This window comes from Chiloscyllium plagiosum, unplaced genomic scaffold (genome assembly GCF_037043375.1).
Source record: "Chiloscyllium plagiosum isolate Xiang-an unplaced genomic scaffold, Cpla_swu_hap1 HiC_scaffold_12, whole genome shotgun sequence".
NCBI lineage: Eukaryota > Metazoa > Chordata > Chondrichthyes > Orectolobiformes > Hemiscylliidae > Chiloscyllium > Chiloscyllium plagiosum.
This window is the reverse complement of record NW_028270150.1, coordinates 29,834,048-29,852,298: the sequence shown is the minus strand read 5'-3', so window position 1 is coordinate 29,852,298 and position 18,251 is coordinate 29,834,048. Positions and strand designations below refer to the sequence as shown.

The window sequence follows — 18,251 nt, the reverse complement described above, 5'->3', positions numbered from 1 at the left end:
GTAGATGAAGTGATTGGAAGTTTGAGTGCTCCCTCCAGCAATCTGCATACTCCCAAATTGTTTCTTGATATGTCCAGTGCCTTCCTGAATGAACATTTTGCCTATTGAGCATTTCCCTGTTTAGCCTCGACGCACCACTCTGCGTGTATATCTCAGCAACTGGAACTTGAAATGCGCTAGTCTTCATAAAATATTAAACTATTAGCTGTTCTTAAATATTATGATTTGTCCCTCAAAATATTCCCTTTAGTTGGAAAGTTCATTAGCTGTTCTTCGAGCCTATTTCTACCAAAACAGTAATGCAGGATTGGACGAGAAACCTGTTCTGTACTGTTTGATTATACGATTCTAGCAGAATAATTCTCTTCCTGAGCATTAATTCACTTCTATTTCTCCTCAGACATTTCAGTACAAAGCTCCTAATATAAAACCTTGCTGCTCCCCCTAATGGTGAAGGACTTTAGAGCAGGTAGTGTTTCCTCAGCTACCACTCCCTAGTGGCAAGGAGGTGGTCAGAGCTGGTACTCCTCCCGCTGTGGTGATTGGGTGGCCAGATCAGGTAGTGCTCCCCCTGGTGGCTGGGAGGAGGCTAGAGCAGGTAATGCTCCGCTTTGTGGCTGGGAGGAGGACGGAGCAGGTAGTGCTCCCCCTGGTGGCTGGGAAGTGGCCAGAACAGGTAGTGCTCCCCCTGGTGGTTAGGAGGAGGCCAGAGCAGGTATTCCTCCCCCGGTGGTTTGGAGGAGGCCAGCGCATGCTCACTGTGCGAGGCCTCGGGCTGCAGAAGCGCCATGGCGACCAACATTGAGGAGATTTTTCGGTCTTTTGTCGTTAAGAAGATAAAGGAGATAGAGGATGAGAAACAGCGGAGGTAATGGGATGATCATGGACAAAGTAAACTCTCTGATGGAGTGGGAGTGATTGAGTTGTTGGAAATGACAGGACGAGGTTCGCAGTAGATTTCGGGCCTGATTGTGGCAGGAGCCTGAGTTTAAACGTTACCCTCACCCCCCCCTCCCTGACCTCACCCCCCCCCCCGTCCTCACCCCCCCCCGTCCTCACCCCCCCCCCGTCCTCACCCCCCCCCCGTCCTCACCCCCCCCCCGTCCTCACCCCCCCCCCGTCCTCACCCCCCCTCCGTCCTCACCCCCCCTCCCTGTCCTCACCCCCCCCGTCCTCCGCCACCCACCCCCCGTCCTCACCCACCCCCCGTCTTCACCCCCTCCGCCCTCCCCCCTACCCCCCACCGCCCTCCCCCCTACTCCCCCCCGCCCTCCCCCCTACTCCCCCCCCGCCCTCCCCCCTATCCCCCCTACCCCCCCCCCCACCCCCCCTGCCCTCCCCCCTACCCCCCCAACCCCCTACCCCCCTGCCCTCCCCCTACCCCCCCCTACCTCCCCCGCCCTCCCCCTACCCCCCCTACCTCCCCCGCCCTCCCCCCTACCCCCCCTCCCCCCCCGCCCTCCCCCCTGCCACCCCCCCGCGCCACCCCCCTGCGCCACCCCCCTGCGCCACCCCCCCGCGCCACCCCCCCTGCGCCACCCCCCCTGCGCCACCCCCCCCGCGCCACCCCCCCGCGCCACCCCCCCCCACGCCACCCCCTCCGCGCCACCCCCCCCCTGTCTTCACCCCCCCCTGTCTTCACCCCCTCCCTGTCCTCACCCCCCCTCCCCGTCCTCACCCCCCCCCGTCCTCACCACCCCCCTCCCCGTCCTCACCCCCCCTCCCCGTCCTCACCCCCCCCGTCCTCACCCCCCCCTCCCTGACCTCACCCCCCCCGTCCTCACCCCCCCCGTCCTCACCCCCCCCTCCCTGTCCTCACCCCCCCCGTCCTCACCCCCCCGTCCTCACCCCCCCCGTCCTCACCCAGCCCCGTCCTCACCCCCCCTCCCTGTCCTCACCCCCCCCGTCCTCACCCCCCCCCGTCCTCACCCCCCCCCGTCCTCACCCCCCTCCCCGTCCTCACCCCCCCCGTCCTCACCCCCCCCCGTCCTCACCCCCCCCCGTCCTCACCCCCCTCCCCGTCCTCACCCCCCCTCCCCGTCCTCACCCCCCCCGTCCTCCGCCCCCCCTCCCTGTCCTCACCCCCCCCGTCCTCACCCCCCCCCGTCCTCCGCCCCCCCTCCCTGTCCTCACCCCCCCCCGTCTTCACCCCCCCCCCCCGTCTTCACCCCCCCCCCGTCTTCACCCCCTCCCTGTCTTCACCCCCCCCCCTGTCTTCACCCCCCCCCTGTCTTCACCCCCCCCGTCTTCACCCCCCCCCGTCTTCACCCCCCCCCTGTCTTCACCCCCCCCCTGTCTTCACCCCCCCCTGTCCTCACCCCCCCGTCCTCCGCCCCCCCTCCCTGTCCTCACCCCCCCCCCCCGTCTTCACCCCCCCCCTGTCTTCACCCCCCCCCTGTCTTCACCCCCCCCTGTCTTCACCCCCCCCCTGTCTTCACCCCCCCCCTGTCTTCACCCCCCCCCCCTGTCTTCACCCCCCCCCCCTGTCTTCACCCCCCCCCCCCGTCTTCACCCCCCCTCCCCGTCTTCACCCCCCCTCCCCGTCCTCACCCCCCTCCCCGTCCTCACCCCCCCCTCCCCGTCCTCACCCCCCCTCCCCGTCTTCACCCCCCCTCTCCGTCTTCACCCCCCCTCCCCGTCCTCACCCCCCCTCCCCGTCCTCACCCCCCCTCCCCGTCCTCACCCCCCCTCCCCGTCCTCACACCCCCTCCCCGTCTTCACCCCCCCCTCCCCGTCTTCACCCCCCCCTCCCCGTCTTCACCCCCCCTCCCCGTCATCACCCCCCCTCCCCGTCCTCATCCCCCCTCCCTGTCCTCAACCACCCTCCCTGTCCTCATCGCCCCCCCTCCTCCGCCCCCCCTCCTCCGCCCCCCCTCCGCCCCCCCTCCCTGTCCTCACCCCCCCCTCCCTGTCCTCACCCCCCCTCCCTGTCCTCACCCCCCCTCCCTGTCCTCACCCCTCCCCATCCTCATCCCCCTCCCCGTCCTCACCCCCCTCGTCCTCATCCCCCTCCCCGTCCTCACCCCCCCCCCCCCCGTCCTAACCCCCCCCCCCCCCCCCCGGTCCACCTCACCCCCCCCACATCCTCACCGTCCCCCCCCTCACCGTCCTCACCCCCCCGTCCTCACCCCCCCCCCGTCCTCACCCCCCCGTCCTCACCCCCCCCCGTCCTCACCCCCCCCGTCCTCCGCCCCCCCCTCCCTGTCCTCACCCCCCCCCGTCCTCACCCCCCCCCCCGTCCTCACCCCCCCGTCCTCACCCCCCCCGTCCTCCGCCCCCCCTCCCTGTCCTCACCCCCCCCGTCCTCACCCCCCCCCGTCCTCACCCCCCTCCCTGTCTTCACCCCCTCCCTGTCTTCACCCCCTCCCTGTCTTCACCCCCTCCCTGTCTTCACCCCCCCCCTGTCTTCACCCCCCCCCTGTCTTCACCCCCCCCCCCCTGTCTTCACCCCCCCCTGTCCTCACCCCCCCCCGTCCTCCCCCCCCCCCTCCCTGTCCTCACCCCCCCCGTCTTCACCCCCCCCCGTCTTCACCCCCTCCCTGTCTTCACCCCCTCCCTGTCTTCACCCCCCTCCCTGTCCTCACCCCCCCTCCCCGTCCTCACCCCCCCCCCCGTCCTCACCACCCCCCTCCCCGTCCTCACCCCCCCCCGTCCTCACCCCCCCTGTCCTCACCCCCCCCTCCCTGTCCTCACCCCCCCCCGTCCTCACCCCCCCTCCCTGTCCTCACCCCCCCGTCCTCACCCCCCCCCCCCCCGTCCTCACCCCCCCCCGTCCTCACCCCCCCCCGTCCTCACCCCCCCCCCCGTCCTCACCCCCCCCCGTCCTCACCCCCCCCCCCGTCCTCACCCCCCTCCCCGTCCTCACCCCCCCCCGTCCTCCGCCCCCCCTCCCTGTCCTCACCCCCCCCCCGTCCTCACCCCCCCCCGTCCTCCGCCCCCCTCCCTGTCCTCACCCCCCCCCGTCCTCACCCACCCCCGTCCTCCGCCCCCCCTCCCTGTCCTCACCCCCCCCCCCCCGTCCTCACCCCCCCCGTCCTCACCCCCCCCCCGTCCTCACCCCCCCCGTCCTCACCCCCCCCGTCCTCACCCCCCCCGTCCTCACCCCCCCCGTCCTCACCCCCCCCGTCCTCACCCCCCCCGTCCTCACCCCCCCGTCCTCCGCCCCCCCTCCCTGTCCTCACCCCCCCCCCCGTCCTCACACCCCCCGTCCTCCGCCCCCCCCTCCCTGTCCTCATCCCCCCCCGTCTTCACCCCTCCCTGTCTTCACCCCCTCCCTGTCTTCACCCCCCCCTGTCTTCACCCCCCCCCTGTCTTCACCCCCCCCCTGTCTTCACCCCCCCTGTCTTCACCCCCCCTGTCTTCGCCCCCCCCCCTGTCTTCACCCCCCCCTGTCCTCACCCCCCCCCCGTCCTCCGCCCCCCCTCCCTGTCCTCACCCCCCCCGTCTTCACCCCCCCCCCTGTCTTCACCCCCCCCTGTCTTCACCCCCTCCCTGTCCTCACCCCCCCTCCCCGTCCTCACCCCCCCCCGTCCTCACCCCCCCTCCCTGACCTCACCCCCCCCCCGTCCTCACCCCCCCCCCGTCCTCACCCCCCCCTCCCTGTCCTCACCCCCCCCTCCCTGTCCTCACCCCCCCCGTCCTCACCCCCCCCCGTCCTCACCCCCCCCCGTCCTCACCCACCCCCGTCCTCACCCACCCCCGTCCTCACCCCCCCTCCCTGTCCTCACCCCCCCCGTCCTCACCCCCCCCCGTCCTCACCCCCCCCCGTCCTCACCCCCCCCCGTCCTCACCCCCCCCCGTCCTCACCCCCCCCCGTCCTCACCCCCCCCCCGTCCTCACCCCCCTCCCCGTCCTCACCCCCCCTCCCCGTCCTCACCCCCCCCCCGTCCTCCGCCCCCCCTCCCTGTCCTCACCCCCCCCGTCCTCACCCCCCCCCGTCCTCCGCCCCCCCCTCCCTGTCCTCACCCCCCCCCCGTCTTCACCCCCCCCCCCGTCTTCACCCCCCCCCCCCGTCTTCACCCCCTCCCTGTCTTCACCCCCTCCCTGTCTTCACCCCCCCCCTGTCTTCACCTCCCCCCCGTCTTCACCTCCCCCCCGTCTTCACCCCCCCCCCGTCTTCACCCCCCCCCGTCTTCACCCCCCCCCGTCTTCACCCCCCCCTGTCTTCACCCCCCCCCCCTGTCTTCACCCCCCCTGTCCTCACCCCCCCCGTCCTCCGCCCCCCCTCCCTGTCCTCACCCCCCCCCCGTCTTCACCCCCCCCTGTCTTCACCCCCCCCCTGTCTTCACCCCCCCCCTGTCTTCACCCCCCCCCTGTCTTCACCCCCCCCCTGTCTTCACCCCCCCCCCCTGTCTTCACCCCCCCCCGTCCTCACCCCCCCCCGTCCTCACCCCCCCTCCCCGTCCTCACCCCCCCTCCCCGTCCTCACCCCCCCCCGTCCTCCGCCCCCCCTCCCTGTCCTCACCCCCCCCGTCCTCACCCCCACCGTCCTCCGCCCCCCCTCCCTGTCCTCACCCCCCCCCGTCTTCACCCCCCCCCCCGTCTTCACCCCCCCGCGTCTTCACCCCCCCCCCGTCTTCACCCCCTCCCTGTCTTCACCCCCCTCCCTGTCTTCACCCCCCTCCCTGTCTTCACCCCCCCCCTGTCTTCACCCCCCCCCTGTCTTCACCTCCCCCCTGTCTTCACCCCCCCCTGTCTTCACCCCCCCCTGTCTTCACCCCCCCCGTCTTCACCCCCCCCTGTCTTCACCCCCCCCCCTGTCTTCACCCCCCCCTGTCCTCACCCCCCCCCGTCCTCCGCCCCCCCTCCCCGTCCTCAGCCCCCCCCCCGTCTTCACCCCCCCCTGTCTTCACCCCCCCCCTGTCTTCACCCCCCCCTGTCTTCACCCCCCCCCTGTCTTCACCCCCCCCCTGTCTTCACCCCCCCCCCTGTCTTCACCCCCCCCCTGTCTTCACCCCCCCCCTGTCTTCACCCCCCCCCTGTCTTCACCCCCCCCCCTGTCTTCACCCCCCCCCCTGTCTTCACCCCCCCCCCGTCCTTAACCCCCCCCCCGTCTTCACCCCCCCTCCCCGTCCTCACCCCCCCTCCCCGTCCTCACCCCCCCTCCCCGTCCTCACCCCCCCTCCCCGTCCTCACCCCCCCTCCCCGTCTTCACCCCCCCTCCCCGTCCTCACCCCCCCCTCCCCGTCCTCACCCCCCCTCCCCGTCCTCACCCCCCCTCCCCGTCCTCACCCCCCCTCCCCGTCCTCACCCCCCCTCCCCGTCCTCACCCCCCCTCCCCGTCTTCACCCCCCCTCCCCGTCTTCACCCCCCCTCCCCGTCTTCACCCCCCCTCCCCGTCTTCACCCCCCCTCCCCGTCTTCACCCCCCCTCCCCGTCTTCACCCCCCCTCCCCGTCTTCACCCCCCCTCCCCGTCTTCACCCCCCCTCCCCGTCCTCACCCCCCCTCCCCGTCCTCAACCCCCCTCCCTGTCCTCACCGCCCCCCTCCTCCGCCCCCCCTCCTCACCCCCCCCTCCCTGTCCTCACCCCCCCCTCCCTGTCCTCACCCCCCCTCCCTGTCCTCACCCCTCCCCATCCTCATCCCCCTCCCCGTCCTCATCCCCCGTCCTCATCCCCCTCCCCGTCCTCACCCCCCCCCGTCCCCCCCCCCCCCGTCCTCACCCCCCCCCCCCCCCCCGTCCTCACCCCCCCCCCCGTCCTCACCCCCCCCCCCCCCCCGGTCCACCTCACCCCCCCCACATCCTCACCGTCCCCCCCCTCACCGTCCTCACCCCCCCGTCCTCACCCCCCCACGTCCTTACCCCCCCCGTCCTCACCCCCCCCCGTCCTCACCCCCCCCCGTCCTCACCCCCCCCCGTCCTCACCTCCCCCCGTCCTCACCCCCCCCCCGTCCTCACCCCCCCCCCCCCCGTCCTCACCCCCCCCCCCGTCTTCACCCCCTCCGCCCTCCCCCCTACCCCCCACCGCCCTCCCCCTACCCCCCACCGCCCTCCCCCTTACCCCCCACCGCCCTCCCCCCTACTCCCCCCCCGCCCTCCCCCCCGCCCTCCCCCCTACTCCCCCCCCGCCCTCCCCCCTACTCCCCCCCCCGCCCTCCCCCCTATCCCCCCTCCCCCCCCCACCCCCCCTGCCCTCCCCCTACCCCCCTACCCCCCCAACCCCCTACCCCCCCGCCCTCCCCCTACCCCCCCCACCTCCCCCGCCCTCCCCCTACCCCCCCTACCTCCCCCGCCCTCCCCCCCTACCCCCCCTCCCGCCCCCGCCCTCCCCCCCTGCCACCCCCCCCGCGCCACCCCCCCCGCGCCACCCCCCCCCGCGCCACCCCCCGCGCCACCCCCCCTCGCCACCCCCCCCGCGCCACCCCCCCCGCGCCACCCCCCCCGCGCCACCCCCCCCGCGCCACCCCCCCCGCGCCACCCCCCCCGCGCCACCCCCCCCGCGCCACCCCCCCCGCGCCACCCCCCCCGCGCCACCCCCCCCCGCGCCACCCCCCCCGCGCCACCCCCCCCGCGCCACCCCCCCCGCGCCACCCCCCCCGCGCCACCCCCCCCGCGCCACCCCCCCCGCGCCACCCCCCCCGCGCCACCCCCCCCGCGCCACCCCCCCCGCGCCACCCCCCCCGCGCCACCCCCCCGCGCCACCCCCCCCGCGCCACCCCCCCCCGCACCACCCCCCCGCCACCCCCCCCGCCACCCCCCCCCGCCACCTCCCCCCCCGCCACCTCCCCCCCCGCCACCCCCCCTGCCCCCCCCCCGCCCCCGCCCCCCCCCGCCCCCCGCCCTCCCCGCCCCCGCCCTCCCCCCTCCCCCCGCCCCCGCCCCTCCCCCCTACCCCGGCCTCGCCCCCCCCCCCCCCCCGCCCTCCCCCCTACCCCGGCATCGCCCCCCCCCCCTCCTCGCCCCCCCTCCCCCTCCTCGCCCCCCCTCCCCCTCCTCGCCCCCCCTCCCCCTCCTCGCCCCCCCTCCCCCTCCTCGCCCCCCCTCCCCCTCCTCGCCCCCCCTCCCCCTCCTCGCCCCCCCTCCCTCTCCTCGCCCCCCCCTCCCCCTCCTCGCCCCCCCCCTCCCCCTCCTCGCCCCCCCCTCCCCCTCCTCGCCCCCCCTCCCCCTCCTCGCCCCCCCCCCTCCCCCTCCTCGCCCCCCCTCCCCCTCCTCGCCCCCTCCTCCCCCCCCTCCCCCCCTCCCCCTCCTCGCCCCCCCTCCCCCTCCTCGCCCCCCTCCCCTCCTCGCCCCCCCTCCCCCTCCTCGCCCCCCCTCCCCCTCCTCGCCCCCCCTCCCCGTCCTCGCCCCCCTCCCTTAACCCCCCCGCTCCTTGACCCCCCTCTCCTTGACCCCCCCTCTCCTTGACCCCCCCCTCTCCTTGACCCCCCCTCTCCTTGACCCCCCCTCTCCTTGACCCCCCCCTCTCCTTGACCCCCCCTCTCCTTGACCCCCCCTCTCCTTGACCCCCCCTCTCCTTGACACCCCCTCTCCTTGACACCCCCTCTCCTTGACACCCCCTCTCCTTGACACCCCCTCTCCTTGACACCCCCTCTCCTTGACACCCCCTCTCCTTGACACCCCCTCTCCTTGACACCCCCTCTCCTTGACACCCCCTCTCCTTGACACCCCCTCTCCTTGACACCCCCTCTCCTTGACACCCCCTCTCCTTGACACCCCCTCTCCTTGACACCCCCTCTCCTTGACACCCCCTCTCCTTGACACCCCCTCTCCTTGACACCCCCTCTCCTTGACACCCCCTCTCCTTGACACCCCCTCTCCTTGACACCCCCTCTCCTTGACACCCCCTCTCCTTGACACCCCCTCTCCTTGACACCCCCTCTCCTTGACACCCCCTCTCCTTGACACCCCCTCTCCTTGACACCCCCTCTCCTTGACACCCCCTCTCCTTGACACCCCCTCTCCTTGACACCCCCTCTCCTTGACACCCCCTCTCCTTGACACCCCCTCTCCTTGACACCCCCTCTCCTTGACACCCCCTCTCCTTGACACCCCCTCTCCTTGACACCCCCTCTCCTTGACACCCCCTCTCCTTGACACCCCCTCTCCTTGACACCCCCTCTCCTTGACACCCTTCTCATCCTTACCCCGCACTTGTCCTTACACCCCCATCCTTAGCCCGCCATTTCCTATCCCCATTATCAGATAAAAGGATATAAGCAGATCTCAAACCTTTCAGTTCATCTTAATCTAACTGCACTGTACCATATATATTGTATGGTATTCCAGCTCTAGTATGTTCAAGAAAATATTATATCCTGTTTTAGTAGTTAAAAATGGTGAAGAATTGATATGATTGTCTTTCGTGATGAAGTTACCCGCTCGTGTTTTGTGATATTTTGAATGTAGATGAATAAAAGAAGGTTCACCAAATACTTATGGAGGTAGAATCCTTTTAGAAAGTTGTTTTCTGATGAAAAGTGGTTAAAGCTTTCAAATGTGAAATAAAAGCTAAAAAGGTTCACTTGTTGCCACTGCAATTGCAGCAGGACACTAACAGGAAATACAGCCTGACATTGCTGTAGGTAGCTTCCTGCATCACAGAATAGGAGCAATGTAATTTGCACTTTTTTTGCATATGTTTTAAATGAATTCAAATCCTGGGATCACGATTAATTTGCTGCTCTACTCCAAGCATTACACCAGCTGGTACTGTCCCCACGCTATCCCTCCTGTTCACTGTCATATTGTCTTACTGCTCAATGACCCAGAAGTGAGGGGGAGGCTATGAGGGATTCCAGAGTCTAGATTAGAGTGGTGCAGGAAAAGCATAGCAGGTCAAGCAGCATCCGAGGAGCAGGAAAATCGACGTTTCAGGTAAAAGCCCTTCATCAGGAATAGACTTGAAGGGCTTTTGCCCGAAACATCGATTTTCCTGCTCCTCGGAATTGCTGTGCTTTTCCAGCACCACTCTAATCTAGACTCTGGTTTCCAGCATCTGCAGTCCTTGTTTTTACCATGAGGGATTCCAGGACAGGTTGTGAACACTGTGTGTGTGTGTGTGTGTGTGTGTGTGTTGGGCATGGGGCGTGGTGGGTGCCCATGCTGAGTAGAATGTGGGTGGTGAGGGTTTCTTCAACAGCAGTGGACCACATATCTATATATGGGCAGAGCTGGCACAGTAGCATGGGCTGTACTGAAATAAAAAATATTTAGATGACCACAGGTCAGCATCCGTAAAAAGAGGCACAAATATTTGCTGTTTTTGATCTCTTGTCAGCTGCTGCACAAAGTACTGGATATTCTTTGTGATGTCAGTGGTTAGCATTGCTGCCTCACAGCGCCAGGGACCCAGGTTCGATACCTACCTCGGGCGACTCTCTGTGTGGAGTTTGCACATTCTCCCTGTGTCTGCATGGGTTTCCTCCCACAATCCAAAGGTGTGCAGGTCAGATGAATTGGGCATGCTAAAGTGCCCATAGTGTTAGGTGCATTAGTCAGGGGTAAATACAGGGTAGGGGATTGGGTCTGGGTGGCTTACTCTTTGGAGGGTCGATGTGGACTTGTTGGGCCGAAGAGCTTATTTCCATACTGTAGGGATTCTAATCTAAATTCACTTTCTAGTGTTCTTAAATCTTATCAATTCAGTTAGCTTGACTGTACACAGGGGTATCTTATGAAATTATTTTTCACACATGCTAAAGTACCTTCCCTGTTGCTTTTTCCTTCCTGTTGTCGTACAACTGAGCTGCACACTTGCTGCTCCTTGGCCTCTGCCTCACTTGATAATTACCAGGTGGTGCACCAGTAGCACTGGACTGATGATTTTTCCTCCAATTTTCCTTCCACAGCAGTGTGGCTGAGATTGGGAAGTTGGACTCACCACTAACATGTTGGCGCTCCAAGTCAATACGTGCCTTCCTCATGAGTTAGACCTAATAATGGATGAATGCAACAGTTGATTTTAAGGTATTAGTCTGCTGCTGCTTGATAAAGTAATCTGAATTCCAATGCGTATCCAACTTTATTAACTTGTGCTTTCTAGTTGCCATGAGTCAGTTATGGATATTTTGGGATTCTCCGCAGTTTATGAAAAGCATGATGGCAGGAATACACATTTCCCTTAAACTATGTAAGGTACTTGGCAGTACAAAAAAGGTCTTGGTTCTAGGTTTCACAATCAGCGAAAAAGAAATGGTATTCATTTTACACTATGTTTTTTGGTTGATTTTGGCACTAGTTTACAATATTTGGAGATTTTTGCAATATGTGTATGCGACAAGGAGTGATGACTTATGTAAACCATGCAAGTATTCATCAAACAGCTTGAGGAATCCTGATTGAGGCAACGGTGTATAAACCAGGAGTTATGAATTAGAATATTTAATTAAAGTTAAGATAATTTACCGAAAATAAATTGTAAGAAACTAAAAAGAAATTAGAAATTGAGAGAAAAATCAGAGAAAATAATTTTTTCAAAAAACATTATTAAATTTTGAAGAAATGAGATTCCACACCTATCATAGAATGGTTACAGTGCAGAAAGCCATTTAAGCTGCAACACACTGCTTTCTGCAGAGCATTTCAGTTAATCCCATTCTTCCATTGTTTTTCTGTACCCTTCAATTTGTTTCTCATCAGATAATTATATAAACATAACTTTGAAGTCTTTGGTTGAAACTGCTTCTACAACATTCTCAGGCATCATACCTGCGCTTTCTGTGACAGAAAAAAGATTATTTTTGCTTCTTATGTGGCAGTTGCTCTTTTTGCTCTGAATCCTTCTTCAAAAGAGAACAGTTCCTGTTCATCTAGAGAGATCCCTCATAATTTTGTAAGATTTTGGATCGGTTTCTTAACTTTCAGAGCCAGAATTGTTTGCAAGTTATCATACTGTTGAAAATTCATTTAGGCCAGTGTACACCAGCTCTTTCTGTGACAATTTGGCAATTACCAAGTGGTTTCTCATTAATTTATATCTTTTAATGCTAGTGTAGCAAAAGTTGTAAATGAATAGGGCAACAACAGGATGGCATATTTTCTGAGATATTTTAATTCATCTTTCATACAGTACCGGTGCACAGAGACAGGTCTAGTGACTGGTAACTTCTGCTGTTGTTCTGGGATTGCCCAGCCAGACTCTGAGCGATCCCCACTAACCCAGAATGAATACCGGCCCAGTTTTTCCTTGACTGCACTGACAGAGCCAAGCAATGGAAAATTGCAGCCAGTGTTTCAATAACCCAGGCAGTGTCCTCATTGCTAGTTGAGTGAGGTGTAGATGTGTGAAATTTTAGAGCTGTGCGTATGTTTCCCTGAGTAAAATGTAAGGGGTGTGTGTAAAACGTTCTTGTCATATGCCTATTTGAAATGTTAGCATCAAAAAAGTCACAGTGTAATTATAAAATTGTTTCAAACTTGGGTTGCCTCTCAGGAAATTTTTTAAGAAGGGACTTATTGTTGCTACAGCAGCATACAGCAAAGCAAGAATTTGTTTCACTGATGACTGAACTTGGTTGGCGTTTTCTATGTTTTAAGGTGGCACTGGAGAGTGGCGACAAGATATAAAACTTTTCACTGTATTTTGTAACATGATACCCGTGATAATAAATCAGTAATTTCCCTTTTCATGGTGAAATTGATTATGTTGAATTTTTAATCCAAATGAATCTTTTCAAACTCTGAAAATGGATTATTTCTTTGCTATATCAATCCCACCAATGAAAACAACAGCTTGCTTTTGATATGTCATTTTAAGGTAGGAAAATCTTCCATGGCTCTTCACAGGAGTGACAAATATTGACATTGCACCAAAGCAGGAAATATCAAGATGGGCAACTATAAATGTGCCCAAAGAGGGTACTAAACAAGGAGAGAGAGTGTGATTTGAAAAATAATTCTCAATACATTTAGATTTGTGCAGATACTTTTTGAAAGAAACAGACAATTTTCAAGATATTGTTGAAGTATCTTCAGTATATTTTCAAACCTCTGATGTTCCAAGCTGATCCAAATACATTAATTGTTGTTGACTTAGTTTGGCCCTGCTGAGTTATATCACGTTAGGAAACAGAAATGGGATTGGAAGCTGTGCACTCCAAGATCTGTTGTTTCAAGATGGTTCATGCCCTTATGAGGTTTATATATTTTGTATTATAGAATCTTACAGCTCAGAGGGTGAGCATTCAGCCCATCGTGCTTGTGCCAATTCTTTGAAAACTGCCTGATTTAGACCAACAACAAGCCTTTACCTCATATCTCTGCAGATTTGTCCTTACCTAGTTTAGTTTGCGATTATATTTGATATGGATGGTTGGACCAAGGGGTCTGTTTCTGTGCTGTATGTCTCTACCATTGTGTCAAATTGTCTTTTGCACTTTTCTGTGTAATTGCACCAACCACTCTTACAGATAGTGTATTTCAAATATTAACAACTGTAAGATCTTAAAAAAAATCTAGAATGTACACATTATTTCTATAACTTTTATTTGTTTGTTATGAAATCATGTTCAAACTGCAGTAGGCACTTAGATTCCCTACAGAATGGAAACAGGCCCTTCGGCCCAACCAGTTCACACAGACCCTCCGAAGAGTAACCCACCCAGACCCATTTCCCTCTGACTCATGCACCTAACGCAATGGGCAATTTAGCATGGCCAATTCTCCTGACCTGCACATCTTTGGACTGTGGGAGGAAACCAGAGCACCCGGAGGAAACCCATGCAGACACAGGGAGAAAGTGCAAACTCCAAACAGACAGTCACCCAAGGCTGGAATCGAACCTGGGACCCTGGTGCTGTGAGGCAGCAGTGCTAACCACTGAGCCACTGTGCTGCCTGTTCTTGAATTGGAGATCTGTTCCTTGGTGACTATTTGATATTCTCTAGAAACTTTCTAATCCAAACTTACAATTTTGAAGATGAGTATTATTAATAATCAGTGTACTGTGCAATTTCATGGCATGGTTGGTGCATATGGTATTGAACCTTTGAGTGGTCGTATTCAAAATGGCGATGAGACTGGCACAATCTCTATGTGCAAGATTCTTCTTAAAGGAACTCGCCAGTGTTGTTGTTGTGCCTTGTTGTTCATTTATTTCCCTTTGTAAGTGTTCCTTTATGGCACAATAGAAAATATATTTGACCATTAGTTTTAAATTATACACTAGGTGTAAAGATATTTCGGAGGCGCTCATTAAGGTTAACTCCAAGTTACTTAGAGTAATTTTTCTCCATGAGGAAAAGCATTTATATGTACTTAGTTTTGGAAGACAATTTTAATTTCCCATAGTATTTGTAAATAAGTTAAATACCACTGCATGGATGTCAGGTTAGGACACAATCTGGTTGAGCTCTTGCTCTTCTTACAGTTGACAGTTGAAGTCAAATGCACGCAAGGTGTGTGCATGAATAATCAAAATGGCCATTTGCGTATGTGCGATGTAGAGATGTGTTTGAGAAGGATGTATAGTCAATAACTCAGTCTATAATACTTTGGTCAACTTCTGAATTTTACAAAATGCTATTTAATTACATTGGGATAGATAGTTGAAAAGGTGCTTGAGTTTGCAATCATGACTTTAGTTCCAGCAGTGAATTTGACCAACTGAGAAAGTATTAGGAGTTTCAAGTGAAGTTTTACCAATTGTGCAGTTTCTTTTTACTTTTCTAGTGGAAAAGTCACCAACAGGGCAAATGGTGAAATTAAACCAGTTGTGGAGGCAAAGGTTCCTGAAGATGTGGCTGATACCACTGTGGAAGTCCAGATGGAACCCATCATGGATAACACCCTGCATACATTACATGGTTTTCAAAATGAAAATCCTGGTGAGTACAGATTCTCTTTCTCTTCCATTCTTAACATTATTCTTTGACTTTTATCTCTACTGAGATATAATGCCAGAATAAATAAACTATCTTTTTGGAGGGAATGTTTGTTTATAAACTTTTCAATGTGGATCTTTATCTATGTATTATTATTTCTGCACGTAAAAGAAAGCTTTTATAGTACACTTTTTATAATAGTTTCAAATTGCAGTTTTTAAAGTTAAAATCATTGCTTGGACATAAACTAATTTACCATATGCTATTACCATATCAAAATGACATCTTTTGTCTTTTATTTGTAGTATATTTGTATTGACGGAAAACACATTTGTTGCAGCTTTTTGTCCTGCACTCATCAGGGTGATTTGTAAGGATACTAACTTAAGAGGAAAACCAAAATTAACAATGTTATGAGAGGAGGGTGCTGAATAGTTGGCAACTGTTGCAGTGGAAATGCAGCAGTTAGTGATAACTGACACTTCACTGTAAGACTTTGTTTAAATTTTAAACCAAGCAAGATCTTGCTTGTTGTGGAAAGCTGAGTAACACATGAAGTTAGTTGTTTAGCTGTTTCGTGCAGCTACTATGCAGAAGCGATGCATGCTGTGTTTTTCATTAATGAATGCTGCTGAAATAACAAAAAGATGCTCAACCCATCTCATGAATGAATAATGTGGCACATGAATTTCATTGCTGGTGTGATGCTGTGTATGTTTTTAGATTAGATTACTTACTGTGGAAACAGGCCCTTCAGCCCAACAAGTCCACACCGACCCGCCGAAGCGTAACCCACCCCGACCCATTCCCCTACATTTACCCCTTCACCTAACACTACAGGCAATTTAGCATAGCCAATTTGCCTAACCTTGTAGGTCATATATCTCTACCAAATCTTCTCTCAGCATTCTTTTCCTAAGGAGAATCCTGACTTCTCTAATTTTTTCATTTAACTCTCAAGTCCCTCATTTCTGGAGCTATTCTTAAAGGTCTTTTCTCTAGAGCCTTTGTATCCTTTTGTAGTGCGATGCCTAGGATTAAAAACAGTACTCCATTTAAGCTAAACCGGTGTTTTATAAAAATTCATCGTAGTGTCATTGCTTTTATGCAGTATGGTATACTTTTGATTGATTTTTTTACATGATAATGCATCAACCTTTAATAGAGAGCCAATAGAACTTCTTGTGGTTTGATGTTTACGTTATTGGTTACCTCAAGATTTTCTTTTCTTTCTACACAGAAACTGTAGACAGTGCAAAAACGGAAGAAATTAAAACCCCAGCTGTTGATAACAAAGAAGATAGTTCACCTCCATTGAGACACAAAACCAAAAAACATAAACATAAACATCATCATAAGCACAAAAGTAAAAAGAAGAAGAAAAAGAGGAAGAAAAAGAAAGGAAAGAGAGACCACTCTAGGGCTCGCTCAGGATCTTGTCTGAGTCTGAAGCCACAGCCTGAGTCACGGTTGCAATCACAATCCCAGTCAAAGTCACCTTTAAACAATGAATGTAGCACTATAAAGAGTAAAAATATCTCTCTTTTGACAAAAGCAAGCAGAACTGGGTCAAGTAAAAATACAGTCGATGAAGTAACTGATATAAGTACTGTAGTACCTGTGGGAGTTGAAAAGGAATGCTCTGCGGCTGAAAAGCCATTGGTACAGGATCATTGTAAAAAAAGTCTACATGTAAAAAAGAACAGCGTTGCTGACATAAATTTTGGCAAGGAAACAGCTACAGTTGGAAATGTTTCTGGATTATTGGCTGCAGCATCAGCTGTTGAGCAGGACCATGAATCCAAATTGGGTTTTAGTAGTGGTTCAGACAATGTACAATCAAAATCTACTCAGACTGTTGAAGAAAAAGTTAAAACTGACAGAGTTGAGGCAAGGAGAACGAAAAGAAGTCGGTCAAGATCTCATTCGAAGTCAGTGAAACATCGCAAGTCACAATTACATTCTCACACCCATTATTCTGTAAAAACATCATCGAGCAGTAAGCATATATCCCAAAGTTCATGTTCCAGGAAACAATCTTCACCGGTTAAACGTCGATCAAGGTCAACCTCCAAAGAACAGAAGAAGCACACAGAATCATCTCCAAAGTCTAAAAGGAAACAGTGTGATTCTCGCTCGAGAGCAAGGAATGAACAACAGTCAAAATCAAAATCTCGTTCTCCTTCAAGGTTACGCCGTAAATCAAGGTCACACTCTGCAACAAGGCCCAAACAGAAGTCAAAATCACGGCATTGTTCTAGATCATGCTCACGGTCAAAACACAGGAGTAGGACTCACTCAGGATCTCCTGTGAGATCAAGATCCAGAGTTAAACGGTCACACTCTCCAAGACCTAGATCAAGATCCAGTGACAGACGATGTCATTTATCAGGTTCAAGACTATACCGTAGTCGGCTTGTGAGGACACGGAGGTCACCTGATTGGCGGAGGAGATCCAGATCTCCCTTAAGGAGAAAAAGCCCCAGCAGAACACCTGAACGCCTCACAGACCTAGGTAAGATGCAGTTGTTTTAATTAGTTTCCTGAGTGCTGTTATTTCTAATCCAGAAACAGCTGGTATTCATTTTTTCATGATGAGGGTAGACGATCTAGAATTTACTCAGCAATATGATTATGATTAAAAATAATCAGTTTGCACTACCTAACAGTATACCTCAAATTCAGCAATGTACTCTTCCGCATCTGTGTGAATATTTTTCATTTTCGTGTCTGCTATTTTACAATGGTTCAGTTTGATTACAGAGTGTAAGAAACCATTTGAATTACACTAATGTTGCCCAAATTTGCTTCAGATAAAACCTGTATGCCTAGTAAAGAGGAGGGATTTCCTCCCCCTCAGCATCTGCTGGATTCAGTCCCAGGGCTTAAGAGACGATGAGCTGGTCGTGGACTGTTTGCCTTGATTTCTGAGATTGGACCCTTTGCACTTTGTGCAGTTGTGAAGCTTTCTTTAATTAATTACATTTATTTTCAACAGAATTGTAATTTCTCTGTGAATAGTGCTATCACGTTGTAAAAGACTGTTTTCAAAGGAAAGAGAGCTAATATGTCAGTTATTTTGCTCTAGAACTGACTAATGAAAAATATACTGAGGATTTATGTTTCTTTCAGATAAAGCACAGTTGCTAGAGATAGCAAAAGCCAATGCTGCAGCCATGTGTGCCAAAGCTGGAATGCCTTTGCCAGCAAACCTGAAACCTGTTGTACCCCTTGTTAAAAATGTGATCGCCAAAAAAATAGGTTGTACATCAATACAAGAACTCACAGAGGTAAATGGTTTTACACTGTACTTTCTGGCCTTCTGATTTCCCTGCAGTTTCCTTGATTTCTACAGATCAGTGATATCACAGGTGTCATAGTGGTTAACATTGCTGCCTCTCAGTGCCAGGGACTCGGGTTCCATTGCACCCTTGGGAGACTCTTTGGGTGGCGTTTGTACATTCTCCCCACAGGTTTCCGCCGTGTGCTCC

At 56.5% G+C, this 18,251-nt stretch overlaps 1 protein-coding gene across 12 annotated transcripts in view; it reads left to right on the top strand.

Annotated features, from left to right (window-relative positions):
* The first annotated feature begins 747 nt into the window (after positions 1 to 747).
* sona (SON DNA and RNA binding protein a) overlaps positions 748 to 18,251 on the top strand; it is a 76,484-nt gene continuing 58,980 nt past the window's right edge. For 11 of the 12 annotated variants that reach the window (XR_015758825.1, XR_015758824.1, XR_015758822.1 and 8 more), the window contains exons 1-4: positions 748 to 868; positions 14,609 to 14,763; positions 16,001 to 17,275; positions 17,893 to 18,050. Coding sequence is in view for 8 of the 12 variants with exons in the window: in XM_087992576.1 (XP_087848702.1) it covers positions 789 to 868; positions 14,609 to 14,763; positions 16,001 to 17,275; positions 17,893 to 18,050 (1,668 nt within the window). In the remaining 4 variants the exon portion in view is untranslated. Of the gene's footprint in view, positions 869 to 10,788; positions 10,907 to 14,608; positions 14,764 to 16,000; positions 17,276 to 17,892; positions 18,051 to 18,251 lie in introns of all 12 variants that reach the window. The other variant, XM_087992577.1, reaches the window with a different exon arrangement.